The following is a 22,421-nucleotide window of genomic DNA, read 5'->3' on the forward strand; positions in this document are numbered from 1 at the left end:
GAGGCGCCCTCTCATGAATAATACCATGTTCCGCACAAAACTCATCAAATACATTGGAGAAATACTCGCCACCACGATCTAACCTAAAACGTTTGATCTTTCTTTCCAATTGATTTTCAATTTCAGCCTTATAGATTTTAAAATAGTATAAAGCCTCATCTTTAGTTCGCAACAAATAAACATAGCAGAATCTAGTAGCATCATCAATTAACGTCATGAAATATCTCTTTCCACCTTTTGTCAACACACTATTCATCTCACAAAGATCAGAATGTATGAGTTATAGAGGTGCCAAATTTCTCTCCTCGGCCGCCGTGTGGGGCTTTCGAGGTTGCTTTGATTGCACACAACTATGACACTTAGAACCTTTTGCAATGGTGAAAATAGGAATTAAACTCATAGTGGATAACCGAGACATTAAACCAAAATTAATATGACATTAAACCAAAATAGGAAGTAAACAAAGGAATGTCAGAACATACATGAACATTAGCACCCGTATCAATCCACCAACATGGACATTGAAATACTGAAAGAACAGTAGGTAAAATGCCGTACGTGTCAGTGTTGCTAGCAATCACGACATTGACAGTCTTCTGCCCCTTTTTCCCTCTCCGATCTGCACGATCAGGACAGTGTCTGGAAAAGTGGCTGAGCTCTCCACAGGTGAAACAATTCATCCCGCATTTGTTTACTTTCTTCTTCTTCTTGAAGGTAGTAGTCTGCACAGGCTCGTTGTTGTTAACAACAGCGGACTTCTTCCCTTTGTTCTTTCCGTTGCCACGAAAATTCCATTGTACCATATTGGCATTAGACGGAAAATCAGCAGCCTTCTCAGTGGTGTCCTTAGCCCGAGTTTTCTCTTCAACATCAAGGGACGCTATCAGTTGTTCATATCATCTCCTGTCTCTTGTGTTTCATAGACGTGGCCAAGCTCCTCCATGCAGGAGGTAACTTTGCAATAATGCACCCATCCACGTACTTGTCGGGCAATTCACACTTGAGAAGCTTGAGCTCTCTCACAATGATCTGTATCGCATGCGCCTGTTCAACTACAGAACGGTTATCCACCATCTTGCAGTCGTTCAGCGACTCCGTGGTATACAGTTCACTGCCTGTATCGGTTGCACCGAATTTAGCATCCAGTGCATCCCACGGTTCCTTCCCGTCTTCTATGTGCATATACACATCACAAAGATGGTCAGAAAGAACACTCAGAATGCATCCTCTAAAGGCAACATTGGCATCCTAGAAATTTTTCTGAGCTTCCTCAGATAAATCTCGCTCTGGTTTGCCATCTGTCACCTAGAATACTATTAAGAGTCTGCAACCAGAGCATGGCCTTTAATTGCCATCTCTTGAAGTACATCCCGGAAAATTTATCCGGCTTCAATGCATCGACTAAACCCATAGTTAAATCAGAAAATTGCCTACAATAAGGTTTTTGGATTGTTGCAAAAATTAAGCAATTTCGAGAATAACAATTGAATGAATAATTCCAGAATATAGATCAAAAGGAGGTAGACAACCCACCGGTTCGAGGAGGTAGACGACCCGTGGTTGCAGGGAACCGAGCAGTCACGCGGAGCGCTTCCCAAAAACCTTATTCCCTCTCCGGTACAGGATCGCAAAGGCGAAAGGTTCTGGAGACCTGCTCTCCTGATCGCTGGTGCACGCCGGCTCTCGGAAGGGAGTAGACTACGACGACGACGCAAAAGCGAGAGACAGGCAAAACCCTAGCTTGGTTGTATTCCGTACGATCGGAGGGACGGGGCGGCTGTATATATAGTCACGCAGGTATAGGTCGGTTCGGTTTAGGAAACCTGAATTGACTCCACAAAATCTGCACGCATCCGTAACAGATTTCAAAAATACCCCGCGCACGTGACAAAAAGATAAGAAGCCCGGCCCGGCCCGGCCCGGCTCGAACTCGATCTACGAAACGCGGCGCACGCGTCGTGACGAGGTGAGGTGAGCGGAGGAGAAGCGCTCGTGGGGATTTCCCTTGCTCACTTGCTCAATAAGTGAGAAGCAACATGCCTTATATGTTGGTCTCAGTCACTCTAAACTAAAAAGGTGGGACTATTCCCTTCTCACTCCCCTCATCCCACTTCATGAATGGGCCTTTGAGATTTTCAGAATTTATTAAAACTTGGGCTTGGGCTGATCAGGCCCACCAACACCAAATTCTAACAAGATTAACGGTGGAAATTTAGTGAAATTGTTTGCTAGAGCCTAGAGATGATCCATAAACTCACACCAATCAAACACGACAATAGACTTTCCTTGTTAATTCTCACGTTTATTTCTCATCACATATCAAATACTCCTTCCAATCCTAAATTGGTGGCATTGTTTTAGTACTCAAACAAGGAATTGAGACTAAAAAGTCAATTTCACATATCTAATCTTCTACAAACTCACTTATCGAAACTCATTTCCCCCTTCCTATTATTTGCCAAACACACTGATAATAGAGAGCGGGTGGACGCGCTTTATTGGTATGTGTGCATATATATGTAAATTAAATATGTCTAGTTGCCTGACCCTAGACCTCATGGGCGGCCTGGCGGTCTGGGCCTAGCCTGACTTTGTGCCCGAAGCCTCTCCCGAAAGCCCAAAATGGATTAAGAAAACTTCTCGAAAATAGGTATAAAAATTCTTTATTTATCCTGAAAATGATTATTTTAATGCTTCGTAAAAAGGTTGTTTCCGGGTTTCGTGTTCGGGCCCAGAAGTTAGGCTTGGGAAGCCCGGCCCGGGGTTTGAACTTAAAAAGTCTAAGGACATATCCCTCCATACATGTGACTTACATGTGGGTCTATTTGCACGGCTTTGGGCCAGCACTAGGAGATTACGCATGCATCCAAGCCTTAATTTTTAGTTAAACCTCAATTTCTTTTACTCTACATGGCCGGACTGATTTTTGCATGAACCATGTACTAACGGAAACCTATAAGGTATATCCTATTTTAGAGGTACCTATAATAGTGTATAACTTGTCTTAGTCACTATATACTATGCATTGTAAATAGGGATGTAGTTCAACCGTCCCCCTGGTGCATTATTGTGCTAACAAGTTTGTTGAAGCAAAACTCATTACTGAAAACTAAAAATGATAAACTAAATGTTGAATGCTTCTTTAATCCTGAAGGTCAAAGGCGAAAACGTAAGTAGATATTTATGGAGGAACTTGTTAGCTTAATTTTGCATTTATCATAAGTTAAAAGTGGGTTTCAGTTTTTACCCATTTAACATAATTTCACAAACTTACCCATTTTATATGTGATAAATTTACCTCATCTAGTATTTTGTCTCTCTTTTCCAAATTTATGATAAGTCAGGCCCACACGTCAGGCCTATGTCTTCCTCATCAACACCTAGATAGAGTTGCAACTCAAGATGACAATGTGGACCCATTACCCGCGCACCTAACAGGTTATATCCTAACAAGGCAAGGGCTTAGGCCAAACTTTTATCTATGGGTACGAAAATGGGAAAAATTATATACCCATCAGGTAGAGCGGATATAGGTACGGGAATATACAACCCATACCCGTGTACCGTAGATTCATGTAATAAAGTTTTGTTCAAGAGGTTGCTAGAAGAGAGATTGATAAAATGTTGTTGATGCATCATTATCCATTGTAGTGGAGCATGTTTGTTTTACGAAATTTTGTTCATTATAGCAGCCCAACATGCCACTAAACTCGTAGCATGCAGATCTTCGATACATTATTATTCAAGTGAAGTTTCCTGATTAATATATCGATCAAAGTAGTACAACATAAACAAAAGTAGTGGATTCAACAAAATAGGTAGTATAACTGAAATTACATTTGTAAGTAAGATACAACTCAACTCTACAAAAACAACAACAATTAAGGCCTAGATGACACAATCTTCAACGGACACTATGGATGCCATGCTCTTGAAATGCATCTTTTTCATGGCTAGAGGTCTCTCTCCATCTTTGTTATCAATGAGCAACTTTCACGACCTTAAGTTGATCTATAAAGGTTTACAAAAAAAAAGTTGATCTATGAAAGTAGGTTTTTATAAAGGGGATGAGTATAGAAGGTAGTACACGATAAAAAAAAAAGGTGTTTAAATGCACCAACATCTACTAGGACTCAAAGTCCTCAAGGATCCATGATTTTTCACAAACATTTCTTCAAAAGATTCGATCTGATCTTATAAAAATTCTAAGATCATCAAGCTTCATGGGTCGTTAGAACTTTTGATGGTTCCTGTCATGCCGCTTGCGTTGTTCTTAACCAGAAACAGGGAGTTACAATGCCACACTTATTTACACTCCGCAAAGGTTCGCTACTTTACCCACAAGTGGTAGTTAGCCTTCTTTCCAAGTGCAAAACCCTTTACTCTCCTACGATATCTATGTTGAGAAAGATCTTGATTATTATGTTAAATATGCAATTGATATATTTATTTCCATAAGTATAGCGATGTATCTAGAAGAAAATAATGTATCTATATAGACAATGTATCATGAAAATTATTGAATAGAAACGCATGGCAAAAAAGGGAAAGCATGGGCTATGCAGTGTCTTGGAACAACATATCGATCACTCAAATTGCATTAACTATATACTCTATCCATCTATAATTAAGTGTCGCAAGTTTCTCTACATACGTAACACACATATCTAGACAAAGTTGCCCCACTTAATTATGGATGTACGGAGTATATGACATCAACTAAATGGTGCTACTTATAGTCTAACGTATATAATTATTAATTTATACTCCCTCTGATCCTAAATTGACTCAAATTTGCCCAAATATGGATGTATCTACTCTTAAAAAACGTCTACATACATGTAATATTTCGACAACAATTTAGGATCGGAAGGAGTATATAATAAGTCAAATATATTAAATATCAGTCATACGATAAAATAGTGAATTCTCTAACATATTTGGCATCGATGTTTCTCACACATTCGTCGTATGTGTTTCTTACATCAACAAGATCTTTAATGTTACTGATGAGACTCAAAATAAATAATTAACTGGTCATCTCTACACATATACATGAAGTGTTCTAAGATGACATACTTAATTTGTTCCTACTAACACCTAACCGGTAAAGTGATGTCAACCCTATTTTGGTATGTCTAAATAGTATATATATCTCCGAGAGGAAATACATGTTAGATATGGTAACATTTCGCTTATTACAAGCAATGTGTTTTATGTAAAGTTCACGGCATTGGTGATCTCAAATGAAGTGCGTCATGCCAAAAAGAATTTCATACTATTTTTTTTAATCATTGGACCGAATATCACGGGTAAGATTGATACGCGCAAACCACCCAGAACCTTTGCACTACTTTATCCGGTTAAAAAAAATCAACTATAATAAAGATAACAAATAGTGATCAGAGAATTTAGAACAAAAATTGATGTACTAATTAACTCCATCACTAAATCGTCCATTTATAAGAAATCTGTAGGTGTACTCATGTTACAATTAACAAACTGTTTACAGTTTTTTTAACGGAACTATTCACAGTTTTACAATGCAGATTTGTAGATACAACTCCAGATTTTGGTAAGCTTTTTGCATCAACTATTTAATGAATTCAATATATATTACTAAAACTGATATTTTTTTCTTATCAAAACTTATATGTATCTGCACAAAAGCGTCAATAATTAATGAATCAATCAATCAATTTTATTTTGTACACACAATTAGTTTCTCTCTCCAAAAAACACAAGTAATAAGTTTAAAACGCCTAGAACTCATCATTCAAGTTCTCATCAGTAGCTCGACTACTTGTAAGACTTGAGGCTAGATGACACATGATAAAATGTAAAAAACTGACGCAATCTATTTACAGATCCGGTCGTGAGATTTTAGGGGCCCGGTGCGAAAGTAGAACCGGGGCCCCTTCGTAATGTATGTATGTATGTATGTATGTATGTACGTATGTACGTACGTACGTACGTACGTATGTATGTATGTATGAAATTTCACCAACAAATATTAACAATGAATCAAAAGTTACATTTGTATAAAAAATAGTACATATTACCTTAAAACTTTCTTCTAAAATTACTTGATGCAAAGTCGTCGATAATGTTAGGAGTATCAATTTCATCTACCAATTTCTTCTCGGTGCATAAAATTGCGAAACAATCTAACCTCTCATGAGACATAATTCTGAAATTTAATGGTTTTATAATTCTGAAATTTAACGAAATTACATAAATTGAATAGGATAAATAATTAAAGATCAAATATGGCTAGGTACAGATGGCTCACCTAGTCTTGTGCTCCCGCTATCCAGCGACCACGACACAACTTCAGCCTGCAGGGCCGAAGATCAGGCGATGCAGCTGCAGCATGACTGAGGGCAGAAACACATGCGAAGTTGGGAAAATCGAACAGGTTTGGGCAGGCGAAGCACAGGGTCATGGACGCACGGCTGCGGGCTGCTGATCCCTCGGGGGCGGCAATCGATCAGGAGGCGACCTGGCGACGCAGGAGGGCAAGTGCCGGCAACGAGAAAACGATCGGATCGATCTCTAAGAGAAATTTTCATGGGCCAGGCCGTAGTGTACCTAGGGGTAGGAGGCCCTATGGAATTTGTGACCTGGTGCGGCTGCACCGCCTGCACCCCCACGGCCGGGCCTGTCTATTTAATGCGGTTTTGCCGGGACCTCTCCAATATGACGTGTTTAGAGGTCAACCTGGTCTTTTGACAATATTAAGAAATAATTTCGATCCGTCGGCAAAAAGGGAGAAGTTTTGATTCCATCCTCTTGAATGCATACGTATGGCCTCACACCGCCGGCTTTATTATCATCCGTGGCATTGTCTTTCCGACGCTGCCGCCTCCAAAGAGATTGGTTTGGACAGACTTATGGATGGTCCTCTTGGCTGCAGAAGCCAAACTGGAGCGGCGGAGGATGGAGCACAGCCTCTCGCAGATCATGTCCCAGCTGGATCCTCACACAACCTCGGGCTGCTAAACACTTTGTGATCGCACGGGAGAATCGGCCCCTCCAGCACCATGTTGTTTGAACAGGAAAACAACCAAGACTGAACTGTGAAATTTGAGGCGAAATCGACTCCACACACTTGGGTGCTAAATTGTAAATAACTAGTACGGTGCCCGTGCGTTGCCATGGAATAACAAATTTACACATAGAAACAACACCGGAACAACAAAATCATTAGATTGGCATTGAATTCTGGATCAAAAAAATTTATCCAGTTAGATTGGCAATGAATTGAGAGCTCACATGCGAGTGGTACACAAGTAAGTTTACTTTGCAAATAAAGCAAAAGATTTGTTCAAAAAAGGCCCATCTGGTACATAAAATGGGCGAATAGCAAAAATAACATGCCACATATAGCATCCCCTTGACGAGGGAAACCAATCCAATATACTCATTCGCAAGTACTCCAGTAGACCAACCCTGTAATCAAGTCTAAATAAATCTGTTCATTAGCCGCTGCAGCATCCTTTGCCGAGAACAACTTTTTCAACCATCAAAAGATTCAAAAAATGAGAGAACAATAGTTAGATGATGACTTTAATACCTACTCCGTATCATAAGTCAAAAGGTTTACCTTTACTGCATTGATAATTCTTTGCTCCAGTTCAGAACTCCGTTCTTTACTTTTCCTCAAGAAACTTAAAGATTGAGAAAACTCTCTCAAGCTGAAAACCAAAAATCAGGTTGATGTTGTGTATCAAGAATCAAATTAAAAACCAACCTCTGCGATCCATATTTGTTTTCCTTAAATCCCGAAAGTCTTAAACTTTTGCTTCAAGCTAATTAAGAACCAACAATGGTTCCATACAAATATCTGGACAAAGGCTTAGTCTTAAGATACCTTGCAAAACAGAACCAAAAAGGACAATAACGTGACGAAACATATTACAGAGAAAAGAAAATAGGCTTTCTAGAATATTATACAAGAACCTTGTGTCTAAAATTTTTATATGCATACCTGTGCAATGCGGTTACATGTGGCATGTCAGTGAGTTAACTTAGCTTCAACATCTTGTATCCTAGCTTCTTTACCAGCGGAAGAGTCAGTCTGATTTACAAAGAAACAAGATACATTTGGTATATTGAGTTAAATTTATGCTACAAGATACAAAACATTTAACATCCCGTTAACCTTATGGTACAACTACAGAATACAGTACAGAAAATGTTCACAGAGAGTCCAGTTGTGTTCTCTTAGCTCACAAGAATAGTGTATCGATAATGCATGATACAAACATACACCCAATGGTAAATATAACCATGACCAAGAATTCTGTACATGAAGAGCGACTGACACTCCAGGTAGATCATTACTGTACAGTGCAAACTTTCATCTTACTGGTAGAAAGAAGAAAAAGATGTTCTTTCAGAAGTTACAGTATGTAGAGTTTCAGATGAAATAGCAAAAAAAAAATGAACATACCTGTGGTTCATAAATATAAACCATGGTTACTGGAGCAAGTATCGATTCATCCTCTGACAGATATTTGACACTGTACGTACATGGGAAAAGGGGGAGAATAGCTACAAGTCCTGACAACAGGATCAATAGTACTTGAAGAATTTTTCTGTAAGCTAAGTGAAACACCCTCTCCCGTATATAAAGAGCAAAACAGAGAGGTGTCCAACATAAATAATCATGTACTGTGACTGCTTGTACATGACAGCACAACACGAAGTACCAGTGTGCCACCTCTTAATACTTTTGATAGTTTGGTGGTATAATGAACATCATTCAGCAGTATGGAGCAACACATTTCTAATGACACTCACAATTCTATAGACCAAATCTGTGGTTATAGGGTACATCAGGAACAAGAAATAAATTAAGTGAGAATTGAGAAAACTGGAGGTGAGAGACTACAACCAACCTTGTGCAGATCAATGGTTCTTCCAGATTTTGCAGCATTGCTTGACATATGGGATCACCTGGGGTTTGAACACCAACCTGACTCCTTTCAGCATACCTAGTAGATGACCCATACATAATGGCTTTGTCAATTCATTGGTTGCAGTAAAATAAAGGTGTTATACACAATTAAATAAACTAGTTATTTGCGAAGTACAATATGACCATCCATTTTCAAGATGTAAATATACTTATAGACCATGGTAACAGACGCTTGACAGCACCGGAAGTGTTAGCTTGCCCTTGGTTGGTACTTAGAGGAAACCCATTTGTGTGGGTATCAATGTCTCACAACGAGTGACAGAAGATGCTGAGAAGCAAAATTCAAAATTGGAAATAAGAACATGGCACATCTCAAAAAGGGGAGGTGTGCTCTGCTCAGGTGTCGCCTTGCTCCACCGTAAGCTTCATATAAAAAGACATTTAATCACTTGCATATCATGTCTTTGAACTTACAATCCCTTCGATCTTGTGTGAGAGAACAACCAAATATTGCCAATTAGGCTTGAATGCTTTACTCAATGCGCAAGACACATATCAAATACTCCCTCCGTCCCAAATTAACTGACGTGGATTTGTACCACGTCAGTTAATTTGGGACGGAGGGAGTATAAGATTTATTGTAATGACAAATCACAAGAATAATTGTACCTATGGAGACACACAATAGAGTCGTTCTTACTCAGATCACACATAATTGAGCCTCAGTATTTATTTATCTTCGGTGCAACACATTGTTCAAAATATAAACTAAAACGCTAAGAACATGCTGATATCTTTGACAACATGTGATCAGACACCCACAAAACAGGAGAAATAGACAAACTGGCTGCTCATCGGTAATCGAATTCGTAAGTTCAACTTTAACAAAATCCAAATCTGCCTCAAGCAACTCTATATAACCAGAAGAATTAGTAGAGAATTTGATTAAAAATAAGTGCACACAGCTATTACTTTCTACAAACAAAATGACGTATTACTCCCTCCGTTCCATAATTCTTGTCAGAATATTACATGTATCTAGACACATTTTACAAATACATACATCCATATTTAGGCAAATTTGAGACAAGCATTATGGAACGGAGGGAATACTCAGCACGCATGAGCAATCACCAGCAACACAAAATGCAGTGCGCACAATACATCTCGGGCTGTTCCACTAAGAGAAGTGAGACCTGTGTCCTTCGCAGTGGTGGAGAGGGAGATCTCACTGGAGCAGGCGACGGAGGAGATTTCACCGGTAGCGGTGAACTCCCTGGGACCCTGGCGCTGGCGGAGGTGAGAAAGAGAGGGGGCAAAGGCCAGGGAGCCAGAGCCTGATCCGTCAGTGCTCAGCGCCTGGCAACACGCCGGCTCCGTCGACTTCTCTCATCCTTTCTCCCTTACCCTGCTCGCTCCTGGCCAACCCCCGCTGCTGGAGCACCTGGAGGATCCGCGACGGCTGCGTTTTCCTCGACCGCAACGCCCAGACGTCCTCACAGATCAGGGGACCCTCTAGGGCGGATGGAGGTGGCTGGCGACTTCACAGGGGCGAGCACAGATCAATCGGAGCAGCGTGGGAGGTGAAGGGAATCGAAGGCTGGTCCCACATGTCGGGAAGGCTGCGTTTTTTTTACGTGGGTGCGGCTGTTTGCTCGGGGTGGGGGTGGGGGTGGCAGGACGTTACGAGCCTACCACAGACGTTACTGTGGAAATTAGACGTTACTGTGGAAATTAAGTAATAGTAAAGATAATTGACATGCTGCCGGTAGTCTTTTAGCTGCCTGTGTGATCTCGTGGTGAGTCTTATTCAGATAAACGAGAAGGTCGGCTTGTTCAAAATAGGAACCGGATGGTCTAATTTAGATCGAAATGCAGCTAAAAAACATACAGCTGAAAAACAAGTGACGTGTATTTTGGACGGAGGTATCGATAGAATCGATGTGAAACGGAAGTAGGTACGCCACCATTTCGGCGCTTTAAACGCAACGTGACGAGGCTACGAGATTTCGGCGCGAGGCAGGGGCCGTGCGGGTGCGCAGTGCGCAGCGTCACTCCCCACCATGATGCTCTCGCGGGTTTTGGTTTCGAGTTTTCGGAGCGCACGGCATGCAGCCCCGGCAAAGAGAACGGACGAACGACCGAGTCGATCGCGTAACTCGCCTGAGTTCGTGACCCGATCCGAGACAACAGCCCTGTCCTCCGGCTCCGGGGCACCCCGAGGGAGAACCCCACCACCACGCCGTCGACGCCGACGTCCACAGACATACGCCTCGAAAGCCTATCGGGGTCTCCGGACAGGCGTCGTCGCTGCATTCATTTCCGCACCCCAGACGCCCAGTGCACATGCGGTCGCCAGCGATCTGCCCCCACCGGACCTCCCATCTGCGCTCGCTGCGAGCCTGCGAGCACGCACAAAAGGAGAAGCCAAAAGCGCCTCCCCGGACCGAACGAACGCCCGCAAAGCAAAATCCCCCGGCCCCGTTGTATTCTTCTCCCTGGCTGCTTGGCCTCCCCACCGCCCACCGATAACCGGCTTCGCGAGCGAGTAGCAGCGGTAGATCGGTTATTACCTACCCACGTAAATCCACCCGCAAAACAGCTCGCCGCAACTTTTTGGCTGGATTTGGTTCATTCCTTCCTTCGTTGCCATCCACTCCTTGCGGCACCGGTGTGCGCGCTCCTGAGTGTTCTCGCTTTTGCTGAGACAGGCGCGCGGCCCCGGCGAGGGTTCTTGAATCTTCTGAAAGGAGGAGGGAGGGAAGGGAAGATGGCATATATGGCGGGGAGGTGGCGGTGCCTGCTGGCCGTGGCCGTCGCCGCGGTGCTGTCGGCGGCGGGCGGTGCCGGGGCGCAGGAGACGTGCTCGGGGGCGGTGCCTGCCCCGCCCAAGCGCGGGGAGTGGGTGTCCGTGGCCAGCTTCGGCGGCGCGGGCGACGGCCGGACGCTCAACACGGCGGCGTTCGCGGCCGCCGTCGCGAGCATCGAGCGCCGCCGCGCGCCCGGTGGGGGGTTGCTGTACGTGCCGCCCGGGGTGTGGCTCACGGGCCCCTTCAACCTCACCTCGCACATGACGCTCTTCCTCTCCCGCGGCGCCGTCATCCGCGCCACACAGGTGAATACGGCTCGTGCTCCCTGCTCCCGCACGCCGTTACTCTTGCTGCTCGAGCCCTGGTGGCATATTCTTGGATCTTTAACTTTAAGAGAATGTTTTTGATCTTAGGCTTCCTTGTTTCGTTACTGCAAAAAAAAATCTTACCTTTGAAGTTTCTTTTTTGTTCAGACTTCATTCAGATCTCTTGAGTTTCAGTAAAGTTCAGATAAGAAAAAAGCTTGCTATGCTGTTCTTTTGCAATGCTTCTCGTTTCATGGTGATTTATTGTAGTTGAACACATGCACATGGATCTTGGTGATTCACTGTGTTGGTTCCTGTGTTGCCATGACTACTGGCATGTGACCCGTGTCTTCTGTTCTCCTGTTAATATTGAGCTCTTGGAGTTATGGGTGATGTGAAGGTAAAATATAGTAGTAGTATTTCTTTCTGAATATTGTGTGTTGTTGGAGCAGGACACGTCGAGCTGGCCGCTGATCGATCCGCTGCCGTCATATGGGAGAGGGCGTGAGATGCCCGGCAAGAGATATAAAAGTTTGATCCATGGCAATGGACTTCAGGATGTTTTCATCACAGGTTCTCATTCTGCATTGTTAAATTTCTCACACTTGATTTGGCTAATTGACTGCTGACATAGGAATATTTTCCTTGAACGTTCCTGCCTGTCATATTGTAGTTCAGAAGAATGTTTAAATTTGGTATCATGTTTGGTATCATGCTAGTAATGCCATGCATAAGAGCAGGATAAGCTAATATGCCATTGTGTTAATAATGAACTTCCTCATATAGATGATTAATGCTTCATGGTTGGAACTGTGATTGTGCAGGTGCGAATGGCACTATCGATGGACAAGGTAGTGTGTGGTGGGACATGTGGAAGAAAGGCACATTGCCCTTCACAAGACCCCATCTACTTGAGCTGATGGACTCATCTGATGTTATTGTCTCCAATTTGGTATTCCGGGATTCACCATTTTGGAACATCCATCCAGTTTACTGCAGGTGAGGCGAGGCAAACAGTTTTGTAGATCCGAAACCCCAAACTCTATGTTTGCATTTTATGGACTGGATGAGGAAAATCCCTAGCCAGTTTTGCTGAATTGGGTGCTGCAGTGCACCTTCATCGTGCAACCCAATTGCTTATCTTATTTGGCGCAAACTTGCTTTTAGCCATACTGCAGTTATATAGCAGGGTAAGCATTTACACTTGTACCGCCTCTCCATATAGACTCCAGGCTGGGATTGTGTCCTGCCCGCATTGAATCATTTTGAGCAAATAGTGAACTGTAACCAAAGTACAGAAATCGCCAAACTATACCCATACAACATCAGCACATTGGTGTAGATCCAGTGTTTGTCTGTTTTAATTGTTGCTACTTGCTAGCAAAATTTGTGGTCCAAAATCTGCATTCAAATTGTTACAGCCTAGAAATAAATGTCTACATCCTCTGTCTTGTGTGTGCAGCAATGTGGTGATCAGAAATTTGACTATATTGGCTCCCCATGACTCGCCCAACACTGATGGAATTGATCCAGGTACAAATGTTTCATCGACAATGTATAGATGCAAAATTTTAGCTTTTGATTCTAAACCTACAACTATGCTCCAAACTGCACAGATTCAAGCAGCAATGTCTGCATTGAGGATTGCTACATATCGACGGGAGATGACCTGGTCGCCATCAAGAGTGGCTGGGACGAATATGGCATAGCCTATGGTCGCCCCAGCTCGGACATCACTGTCCGGCGGATAACAGGGTCCTCCCCTTTTGCCGGCTTTGCTGTCGGGAGCGAGACCTCAGGCGGCGTGGAGAACGTCCTCGCAGAGCACCTAAATTTTTTCAGTTCAGGGTTTGGGGTCCACATCAAGACCAACTCCGGCAGGGGAGGGTTCATCCGGAACGTCACAGTTTCGGACGTGACCTTGGACAATGTTCGTTATGGTCTGAGGATTGCTGGTGATGTCGGTGACCATCCCGACGAGCACTACAACCACAATGCGCTCCCCAAGGTGGACAGCCTGACAATAAAGAATGTTCAGGGCCAGAACATCAAGGAGGCTGGGTCGATCAAGGGCATTGCGAGCTCGGCGTTCTCCCGGATCTGCCTGTCGAACATTAAGCTCCACGGCAGCGTGCCGGTACGCCCGTGGAAATGCGAGTCTGTTAGCGGTGGCGCGTTGGACCTGCAACCGTCCCCGTGCACAGAATTGACTAGCACGTCAGGGACGAGCTTCTGTACGAATTCGCTCTGATGCTGAACTAAGTTTTGCAGTCCAACACCAAAATGTTATCTCCCCTTTACCATATATTTCTTCATTCTTTTCTTCAGAAACAAGGAACCTTGTACTTAGGATCCCCGGAATCGGTGGTTCAGTATCTTGTTCACAAAGCTGTTCAGTTATTCTGTCTCAGGAACTCGCGTTTAGCTATTCTACATTTTAACAGCCGAGAGCCCTAAGTGCGTAAATCCATCATAATATATATGAAAATTTTCATAGTATACTTATTTGATATTCTAAATGTTGATAGTTTTTTTTAAAATTAGAACTTCTTACATTTAGGACGGAGAGAGTATTTCACAATTTCGTCAACAAATACATAGTGAAATTCGAGATGCAACGGATGGATTAGAAGTTGTATTTTTTAAGTCAACGTTATATTGTTAAAAATATTAACATCTCAATTATAGAATAAATATTTATGAAAGATCTATTACTATTGATTCAAAAATATTGATGTTGATATTTTTATCAATAAATATTGTCAAACATAAGAAATTTTGACACAGGACAAAACTAAAGTGCCCTACCGAGAGAGAGTATATATACTGTGTTGCTGTTGTCTGTATGAATCTGCTGCCTGTGTAGAAACAAAATCGGCACTATGAATCTATTAAACTTCAAACTGAAATTTCAATACTAATTTACTGCTTCCTCCGTTACATAATTCTTGTCTCAAATTTACCCAAAATTGATATATCTATTTCTAAAAGGCGTCTAGATGCATGTAATATTTTGACAAGAATTATGAAACGGAAGGAGTAATTAACTAACTACCAGTACGAACAAGTCTGTACAGAGTCTGCATTAGTAAATCAGAAAAACAGCAGTAATAACAAATTAACAAAAGTAACGTGCCGTTGCATGTCGATCGATCGAGAGGCCCGCATAACCACGATCAGGACCCAAACTCCGTGTGAGCATGTCAGCATGATCAAGGCCGGCCTCAAACAGCGACATTAAAATTGATGATGATCCACCGTTACCTCGAGGGCACGGACTAATTTCTGCCGATATCAGATGACTGGAGCAGCTGCATATAAAGCATGCAGGTGGCAACAGCATTCGACATCCAAAGCAAGCAGCAATCCCAGATTCCCAGTGCCACACAAGAGCAAGCAGCAATGGCGATACCGAGCAGCTCCTTCACCATGGCCTGCCTTTTGGCGGCCATCCTCCTCTTCTCGTCGGCCTCGCAGAGCCACGGCGGTAGCATCGCCATCTACTGGGGCCAGAACGGCAACGAGGGGACCCTGGCCGAGACCTGCGGCACGGGCAACTACGCCTTCGTCAACATCGCCTTCCTCTGCAGCTTCGGCGCCCCGGGCGAGACCCCGCAGCTGAACCTGGCGGGCCACTGCGACCCTTACTCCGACGCCTGCACCAACCTCACCGCCGACATCAACGCGTGCCAGTCCCAGGGCGTCAAGGTGATGCTCTCCATCGGCGGCGGCGCGGGGGGTTACAGCCTCGACTCCGAGAAGGACGCCGCCGACCTCGCGCTGTACATCTGGGACAACTTCCTCGGCGGGACCGGCTCCAGCAAGAGGCCCCTCGGCGACGCCGTGCTCGACGGCGTCGACTTTGACATCGAGGGCGGGAACCCGGACTACTACGGCGCCCTGGCGGCGCACCTGAAATCCTACGGAGGGAAGGCGGGGAAGAAGGAGGTTTACCTTTCGGCGGCGCCGCAGTGCCCGTTCCCGGACCAGTGGGTGGGCAAGGCGCTCGATACGGGGCTCTTCGACTACGTGTGGGTGCAGTTCTACAACAACCCGCCGTGCCAGTACGCGCAGGGGAGCACGACAAACCTCATGGACTCGTGGAAGCAGTGGACGTCGGGTATTCACGCCAAGTACATCTTCCTCGGCTTGCCCGCGGCGCCCGCCGCGGCGGGGAGCGGGTTCATTCCCGCGGCCAGCCTCGAGTCGCAGGTGCTCCCGGCGCTCAAGGGCTCCAGCAAGTACGGAGGGGTCATGCTGTGGTCCAAGTTCTACGATGACCAGGATGGCTACAGCTCTGCGATCAAGAACTCTGTCTGATTCGATCGATCTCACGCCTGCATTGCGCCGTCCAATTTTATAGGAATTGGGGGTGCGTGTAGTTTACGGTGCATATGGTTCATTGGTTTGTCTTATGGGCATTGTTGATCTGTGTGTAAAATACTTTTCTACCGAATAAAGGAATTTGTTGCCTCCACGCGGTGTTCGGCTTGGAAATTCACTTTGAGATGACAGAGGAAGGTCTTAAGAATGATGAAAATCGATTGGAACAAAAATTAGTTTGCGTGTGCAATGGACCAATAGAGAATCTCTTTTCCCTGCAAAATCTCCGTCACTTTTTAGGCTCTGTTTGTTAGGAATGAAATAATCTCATCATGTCCCATGTCCCATAAAATAGTTGCCACTTTCTATTGGAACAAAGTTGTGGAATGATGGGAGGACCTCACATGTCCCATAAAATAGGTTCCTCTTTAGACAAACATAAAAGGTTTTCACCGCAATGACATTCAATTTCAGCCAATATCCTTCTTTTCCAATGGGAATGAAATAATGCTCATACCCGCAGTATTTTACTACAGAATGATAATGAACCCTCGACATGTTTTTGCCACAGCACTGAAAGTTCCACAACATACAACCTCGAAGTCAGAACCCACAAGAAAATTGAGGCAGAGAAGGCACATCCTTACATGTATATCTAAATTGCACAGGCAAATCAGCTAACGGTTATACGGATGAAGCGGCCTACCAAATGGAGGATACTGGCCTCCCTGTCCTGGAAAGCCCATCATCTGCGGTCCAGAACCAGGAGGAAACTGCTGGTTGCCGTATACCGGAAACTGCTGGTTGCCGTATACCGGAAACTGCGGCATCGGTTGCATAGGACCTTGTGGAAACGGCGGGCCTCTATAACCTGGAGCTTGCATCATTTGAGGACCTGGATGTAGCTGCTGCCCTCCATGGCCAGGGAACGGCATTCCTTGAGGCAGCTGATGATTTGGCATCTGTTGACTTCCTTGGCCTGAATGATGTGCCATTTGAGCTTGAGATGGGCCTTGGGGAAACTCTGGGGCACCATAGCCAGGGATCTGTGGAGGAACACCAAGGGCGCCTTGTAGGATTCCCTGGTTGGGATACTGTTGTGGTCCACCTGCAGATTGTGGGTGTGGCTCACCGGAAGGATGGAAGGGTCGAGGGGATGGTGTTGCCAGAATAGTTGTAGTCCCTGGTGGCACTACTGCTCCAGTGGCTGCAGGAGAAGCACTGCTGTATGGTGGTGCAACAGCACCAACAGGAAGTGTTGGCTGAGGACCAAGAATGGAAGGTTCATAGTTAGCCGGAGCACTGCTCCCTCCAGTGTAATCTCGACCACGCTCATTGTTGATCTGAAAGCATATACACACCATCAGTACATGAGTTATTCGAAACATCACCAACAATCTGACATATGTCAGTCAGCAGCAATTTGCTTGGTGCATCCTAATCTTTATTCTCCAGTGTGATGGTACACCTGTTATATCAAATTTAGATACAGTGAGGAAGTAGTGAAGATTACCCTGACATTAAGATCAGTATGGCGTGAAAATGTGAGGTGAAGCTTGCAATATCCGCCTTCATATATGCTGTGTCCTTCTAATGCTTCTCTTGCTTTAACTGCAGTTTGAATATCTACAAGAAAAGCGTAAAAGCTTGGACTTGTAGCACACCAAGAGCTTTGAGTTTTGTGTAGCTGCATATTTGTTTTTTTACCTGGATACTGGATTAGTGCATGGAAACCAGAGTTCTTCTCAAAGATAGCAATCTTGTGTACAAACCCAAAAGCAGAAAAGACCTGCAGGATAACTAATGGTTGGTGCAAACTGTGTACATAACTACATATGATGACTTAACAGTGGTTAACACACTACCTCATGAAGAGCATCTATCGTAACAATATACTGCATATTCTCAACTGATGCAAGCAGAACATTGCTCTCTGCCTCCTGTTTCTTCCCATCCTGGCAAAACCAAACTGCTATGTTAGCAATAAGAACAGAACAGAAGCATATATATGCACAGAGCTTAGAAGTGTTACCAGTCCAGATCCATCAATAGCAGAAGGCGCAAGAGGAAGGTATGGGTTAGTATAGTCCCTAAAGGAAACAGTAACAAGATTTAAGTGGGGAATATCTTTGAAGGGCAAAAGGAGGAAATATTAAAAAAAAAGTTAAATAGGAGTGTGATTTTATGAAGTAAACCTGAGATAAACGATTACTTTTGCCCATGTTCTTATGACAGAAAGTGATGGGCGAACATGATGAATTCATTCATCAAGCATCAAGACCAGCAAAAATAGTTCAGCTGATCAATAGGGCAATTCTTACCTACTCCTGTGACTCTGAAACTTGACATTCAGAACAGAGTGTGCTGAATAATTTATTCTTAAAGTGCAAGCCCCATCCAGGTCTGGAAGCAAGTAGCTGCAGTACAAGCATAATTATCCATCAGCCTTGCAATAGAGTAAAGGAGAAATAGAAACATATATAGCTTGAGAACACTACCTAGGAATGCATCTGCCATCCAGAGCAGCTTTTGCAGAAGATGCAGTCTCAGCATCAGAGAACTGTATCAGTGCCTACAAGACAGAAAAGCAAACACAAAATCAAATAAAATCGACAGAGAAGGCCATCATGCTACTGCTCTTAGAGAGACAAGACAGCATGTGAGATTGGAAGGGAATGAGCGAAAGTAAAACCATCACCTGATAACCAGATGCCTTCTCAAAGGTAGCAATCTTGTGAACATATCCAAATGCAGAAAATACCTGGGCAAACAAATTCGGGTTGTTAATATGGCAAGCGCATAATATAGTAAAATCAAATGCATGCATTTAGATAACTGGAAAGAAAAATGAGCTTAAAAGGGAAGAGAAGCAACAACGCCCAGTAGTATCTGAATGAAAAGTACCACCAAATCTTGATCATAGAGTATGAACAGAAGTAGAGAATAGTAGAACACAAGGTAGATTCCTCACTAATAAAAATAGCCATGATACAGGGAAGAGTCTCAAACAAGTTTTCAGGTTTTGCTAGTCATTTCATTAAACGGAGACCTTTTATAGAGCTAACTATACACACAAAGGATATCAACTAAACATATATCTTCAGAAACAATTATAACCACACAAGTTGTCCCCATGTTACGGACCAGAGTCAATACTTTGCATTTGTTAGCAGTTATGACGGAAAGATGGTTTTCAAAAGAAGGAGTTCAACAGCAGTGAACCTCCAAAGCATTGATATTCCAGTAACGCGCCAAAAAAGAGAACTATGAGTTCAGGTCACCAAGGTCCCAACAACTGAAAGCTACTTTTAGGCATGTCTTCCCAGCGGTAAGTGAACATACTGTTCAAACATGTTTATGAACTGCTCCAGACAAATCTTGAATCTCACTTTAACAGTGATCATACAGGTGTCACTCACTTCAGACATAGCCTAAAGATTGCTAGAAGCATTCGTGCAAGCCAAACAATTTGACCAAAAGTGATGAATGAGGATGACTATGGGATGGGATTTAAAAAATATAACAGATTGGATGTTGAATAGGCTTCAGTTCCTGCACTTCTTTAACCTTTTGATCTACTAGTCACACATAAGTATGATGACCATATGAAAGGCTAAATCTCCGAGTTGCTGCGACATCATTACAGCATGATGTAAATAACTATGAGGAAATTGCATTGATGGTCCGTTAGCTTGGCAGGTGGGAACACTTTAGTCCAACAACTTGAAAACACTGCATTTGTACCCCTAAACTTGGCGGGGCAGGAACATTTTGGGTCCAAAAAACGTTTCACAGCTTAATTCTGCTGAGGTTGCTGCCACATGGCTTTCAGGAAACTTTGGAGAGGGTATTGGCAAGCTTTTATGGCAACCTTTTATCTGGGAACTTTTCCAAATCTCCTCTCAATCTTTCTCTTCTTATCACTCACATAACCAACAATATTCAGCGCACACTGTCTCCACGTCCTTGGCTCCCCAAATTTAGCACACGTATTTGGAGCTCTTGACCCGCGAGACCCACTCCACGCCGTTACTCCAGTCGCGGCAACGCACACAACGGTGAACCGCGGCACCACGAACAGGCTTCCTGCGGAGACAATTAAGCTCGTCCACCACCAGCGTCTTGCCGTCGGCGGAGGATGACACATATACATGTGCGCTCCCGCAGCCAACGTATACAGCTTGCGTCACGCCCTCACAGAGCACCCATGGAGCACGCACAGCTCCGTCCTCGAGCGCGGCGCTAATCTCGAGGGCTCCTAGCACCGACAATTCCACCGCGGTCAGCGTACCAGAGGATGTCGCAGGGGAGCTATAATTAGGGATTTGGTTGAAATGGGGAATTGGGAGGGCTCGGGCGGGGAATTGAGATGGTATGAGGCATGGACCGCAGGAGAGAAGGAACAGGTCTTCATGGGGAATCTGCCAAAAAAACAAACTAAAACCCCCCTCCATAGTTTCCGGACGCCATGTCAGCAGAATTAAGCTGTGAAATGCGTTTTGGACCCAATGTGTTCCCATCTGCCAAGTTTAGGGGTTCACATGCAGTGCTTTCAAGTTGTTGGACTAGAGTGTCCTCACCTGCCAATTTAATGGACCGCCAGTGCAATTTCCTCAAAAGAGGAAACATTACATTAAGAAAAATGCTTTATGCAGTTTTAATTGGGACAACAAATAAACCGATTTTTATGCCACTAACTATGATGTAGCCGACAAACATGAGGGAGGGAGGGAGGGAGGGAGGGAGGGGGGGGGAAGAAGGAGATGGGGAGGGAGAGGGAGTGGATGCTAACATCCTAGAGGGAGATATAGTTGAAGGGAAGGGGGAAGGACAGTGATGAGTAAGGGATAGGAAACAAACACACACATGTGTTCCTGATGCAGTAGCCAGCCATGATACTCCGTGACGGCCTGCTAATCCATTTGGACCATGGAACAAATGGACTAAAAGTTACTAAGACAGTCCTGAGAATTCAAATTATTCCTGCAGACAACATCAGATGGAGTAAACAACAGAAACATGCTAAAATTCTCAACATCCTTACCAAGTGTAGAACGTCGATGCTCACGGCATCAGGCAGAACACCCTCCATCGTTACCAGCAAAACATTGCCAGCAGCATCCCCCGTACTCTTGCTGTTGACAATCTCCTGTCTATTGGAGTACTGAAGGTACACATTTTTGCCTCTTACCTGTGCTGGCTCCGCTGACGATGCATAATAAGATATCATAGCAATCGCCTGATTTTGGTCAGCCTGCAACACAACAAGCAACAGTTGTTTTCATTTTTCGCTTCTCATCATTTATAGGTTTAGACTCTCGATACAAATTCTAGACATTTTCCATCCAGTTTGCACTAATTTAGTTAATGAAGAACATGGCAACAACAGGGTATTCCTTGCGCTAGTGCCAAGACATAATAAATAAGGTCAATTTTGGTCATTTCACCACACATGCTAATTCTTGTGCTAGAATCTAGAACGATTTACAACAGGAAACGAAAGTAGCACATCAATCAATCACGAATTTGATGACCCCCGACGAGCATGGAATAGAGTATGGAACTGGTACTCACAAATTCGATGAACGCCTGGTTCCGGTTGGCACCGACGTTGCACTTGGTGTTGACCACCTTGCCGAATGGGCTCCCCAGTTCGGCGAGCTCCTCGTCAGTGCACTCCCACGGCAGGTTCCTCACATGGATCACCTTCGACGGCGGCTGAGTGTACCGGAACTGCGGATTCCCGCCGGAAGCCATCCCCACTCCCAACTCGCGCCGCACTTATCGCGTTGAACAGATTCGGTTAGGACGGAATTCACAGTAAAATCCGATCGCACACAATCCGTATCAAGGTAGGAATCTGACCTTAAGAGAAGCGGGCGACGGCTGCGGTTCCCGTCTGAGACGGGGCAAGGGCGAGAGGTCGGAGCGGAGGAAGACGGTTTGAAGCCCCCTGCCTAGGGTTTCGTTTTTTTAGGGGGCCCTGCCTAGGCCCTAGGGTTTCGTGTCTGGCTCCTGAGAAGAGGATTGAAGGAATTGGGCTGGGCTGGTCTAGTCCTT

General features: G+C 44.2%; 3 protein-coding genes and 1 long non-coding RNA gene across 5 annotated transcripts; 2 read left to right on the forward strand and 2 right to left on the reverse strand.

The window, feature by feature from the left end:
- Window positions 1–7,192: 7,192 nt before the first annotated feature.
- LOC104582811 lies at window positions 7,193–10,577 on the reverse strand. Of its 2 annotated transcripts, none has more exons than XR_002963960.1 (2): window positions 9,133–10,577; window positions 7,193–8,999 (listed from the first exon to the last, which is right to left on the reverse strand). It is a non-coding gene; the product is annotated as an uncharacterized LOC104582811 (long non-coding RNA). The 2 variants fall into 2 exon arrangements; XR_002963961.1 differs by having other exon boundaries at window positions 10,120–10,570.
- Window positions 10,578–11,251: 674 nt separating this feature from the next.
- Window positions 11,252–14,481, forward strand: LOC100831849 (probable polygalacturonase). Its single transcript, XM_003569326.4, has 5 exons — window positions 11,252–12,038; window positions 12,491–12,611; window positions 12,863–13,037; window positions 13,501–13,571; window positions 13,655–14,481. The coding sequence occupies exons 1-5, from the start codon at window positions 11,694–11,696 to the stop codon at window positions 14,287–14,289; spliced, it is 1,347 nt and encodes a 448-aa protein (XP_003569374.1). The 5' UTR covers window positions 11,252–11,693; the 3' UTR covers window positions 14,290–14,481.
- Window positions 14,482–15,405: 924 nt separating this feature from the next.
- LOC100832147 (acidic endochitinase) lies at window positions 15,406–16,515 on the forward strand. Its single transcript, XM_003569327.4, has one exon. The coding sequence runs from the start codon at window positions 15,441–15,443 to the stop codon at window positions 16,356–16,358; it is 918 nt and encodes a 305-aa protein (XP_003569375.3). The 5' UTR covers window positions 15,406–15,440; the 3' UTR covers window positions 16,359–16,515.
- A 281-nt stretch (window positions 16,516–16,796) lies between these two features.
- LOC100846907 (polypyrimidine tract-binding protein homolog 1) lies at window positions 16,797–22,411 on the reverse strand. The gene is made up of 11 exons (XM_003566845.4): window positions 22,227–22,411; window positions 21,936–22,141; window positions 21,406–21,615; window positions 19,060–19,122; window positions 18,860–18,933; window positions 18,683–18,778; window positions 18,394–18,451; window positions 18,227–18,316; window positions 18,069–18,150; window positions 17,875–17,987; window positions 16,797–17,704 (listed from the first exon to the last, which is right to left on the reverse strand). The coding sequence occupies exons 2-11, from the start codon at window positions 22,116–22,118 to the stop codon at window positions 17,039–17,041; spliced, it is 1,635 nt and encodes a 544-aa protein (XP_003566893.1). The 5' UTR covers window positions 22,119–22,141; window positions 22,227–22,411; the 3' UTR covers window positions 16,797–17,038.
- Window positions 22,412–22,421: the final 10 nt, after the last annotated feature.

The sequence above is a fragment of the Brachypodium distachyon genome, chromosome 2 (assembly GCF_000005505.3).
Source record: "Brachypodium distachyon strain Bd21 chromosome 2, Brachypodium_distachyon_v3.0, whole genome shotgun sequence".
NCBI classification, from domain to species: Eukaryota; Viridiplantae; Streptophyta; class Magnoliopsida; order Poales; family Poaceae; genus Brachypodium; species Brachypodium distachyon.

Coding starts and splice junctions, on each gene's coding strand:
- LOC100831849 (XM_003569326.4), top strand. CDS start 11,694: ATGGCATATATGGCGGGGAGGTGGCGGTGCCTGCTGGCCGTGGCCGTC. Junction 13,038..13,500: donor ATCCATCCAGTTTACTGCAG/GTGAGGCGAGGC, acceptor TTGTGTGTGCAG/CAATGTGGTGATCAGAAATT. Junction 13,572..13,654: donor CACTGATGGAATTGATCCAG/GTACAAATGTTT, acceptor CAAACTGCACAG/ATTCAAGCAGCAATGTCTGC.
- LOC100832147 (XM_003569327.4), top strand. CDS start 15,441: ATGGCGATACCGAGCAGCTCCTTCACCATGGCCTGCCTTTTGGCGGCC.
- LOC100846907 (XM_003566845.4), bottom strand. CDS start 22,118: ATGGCTTCCGGCGGGAATCCGCAGTTCCGGTACACTCAGCCGCCGTCG. Junction 18,779..18,859: donor GATGGCAGATGCATTCCTAG/GTAGTGTTCTCA, acceptor CTTGTACTGCAG/CTACTTGCTTCCAGACCTGG. Junction 18,151..18,226: donor CGATAGATGCTCTTCATGAG/GTAGTGTGTTAA, acceptor GTTATCCTGCAG/GTCTTTTCTGCTTTTGGGTT.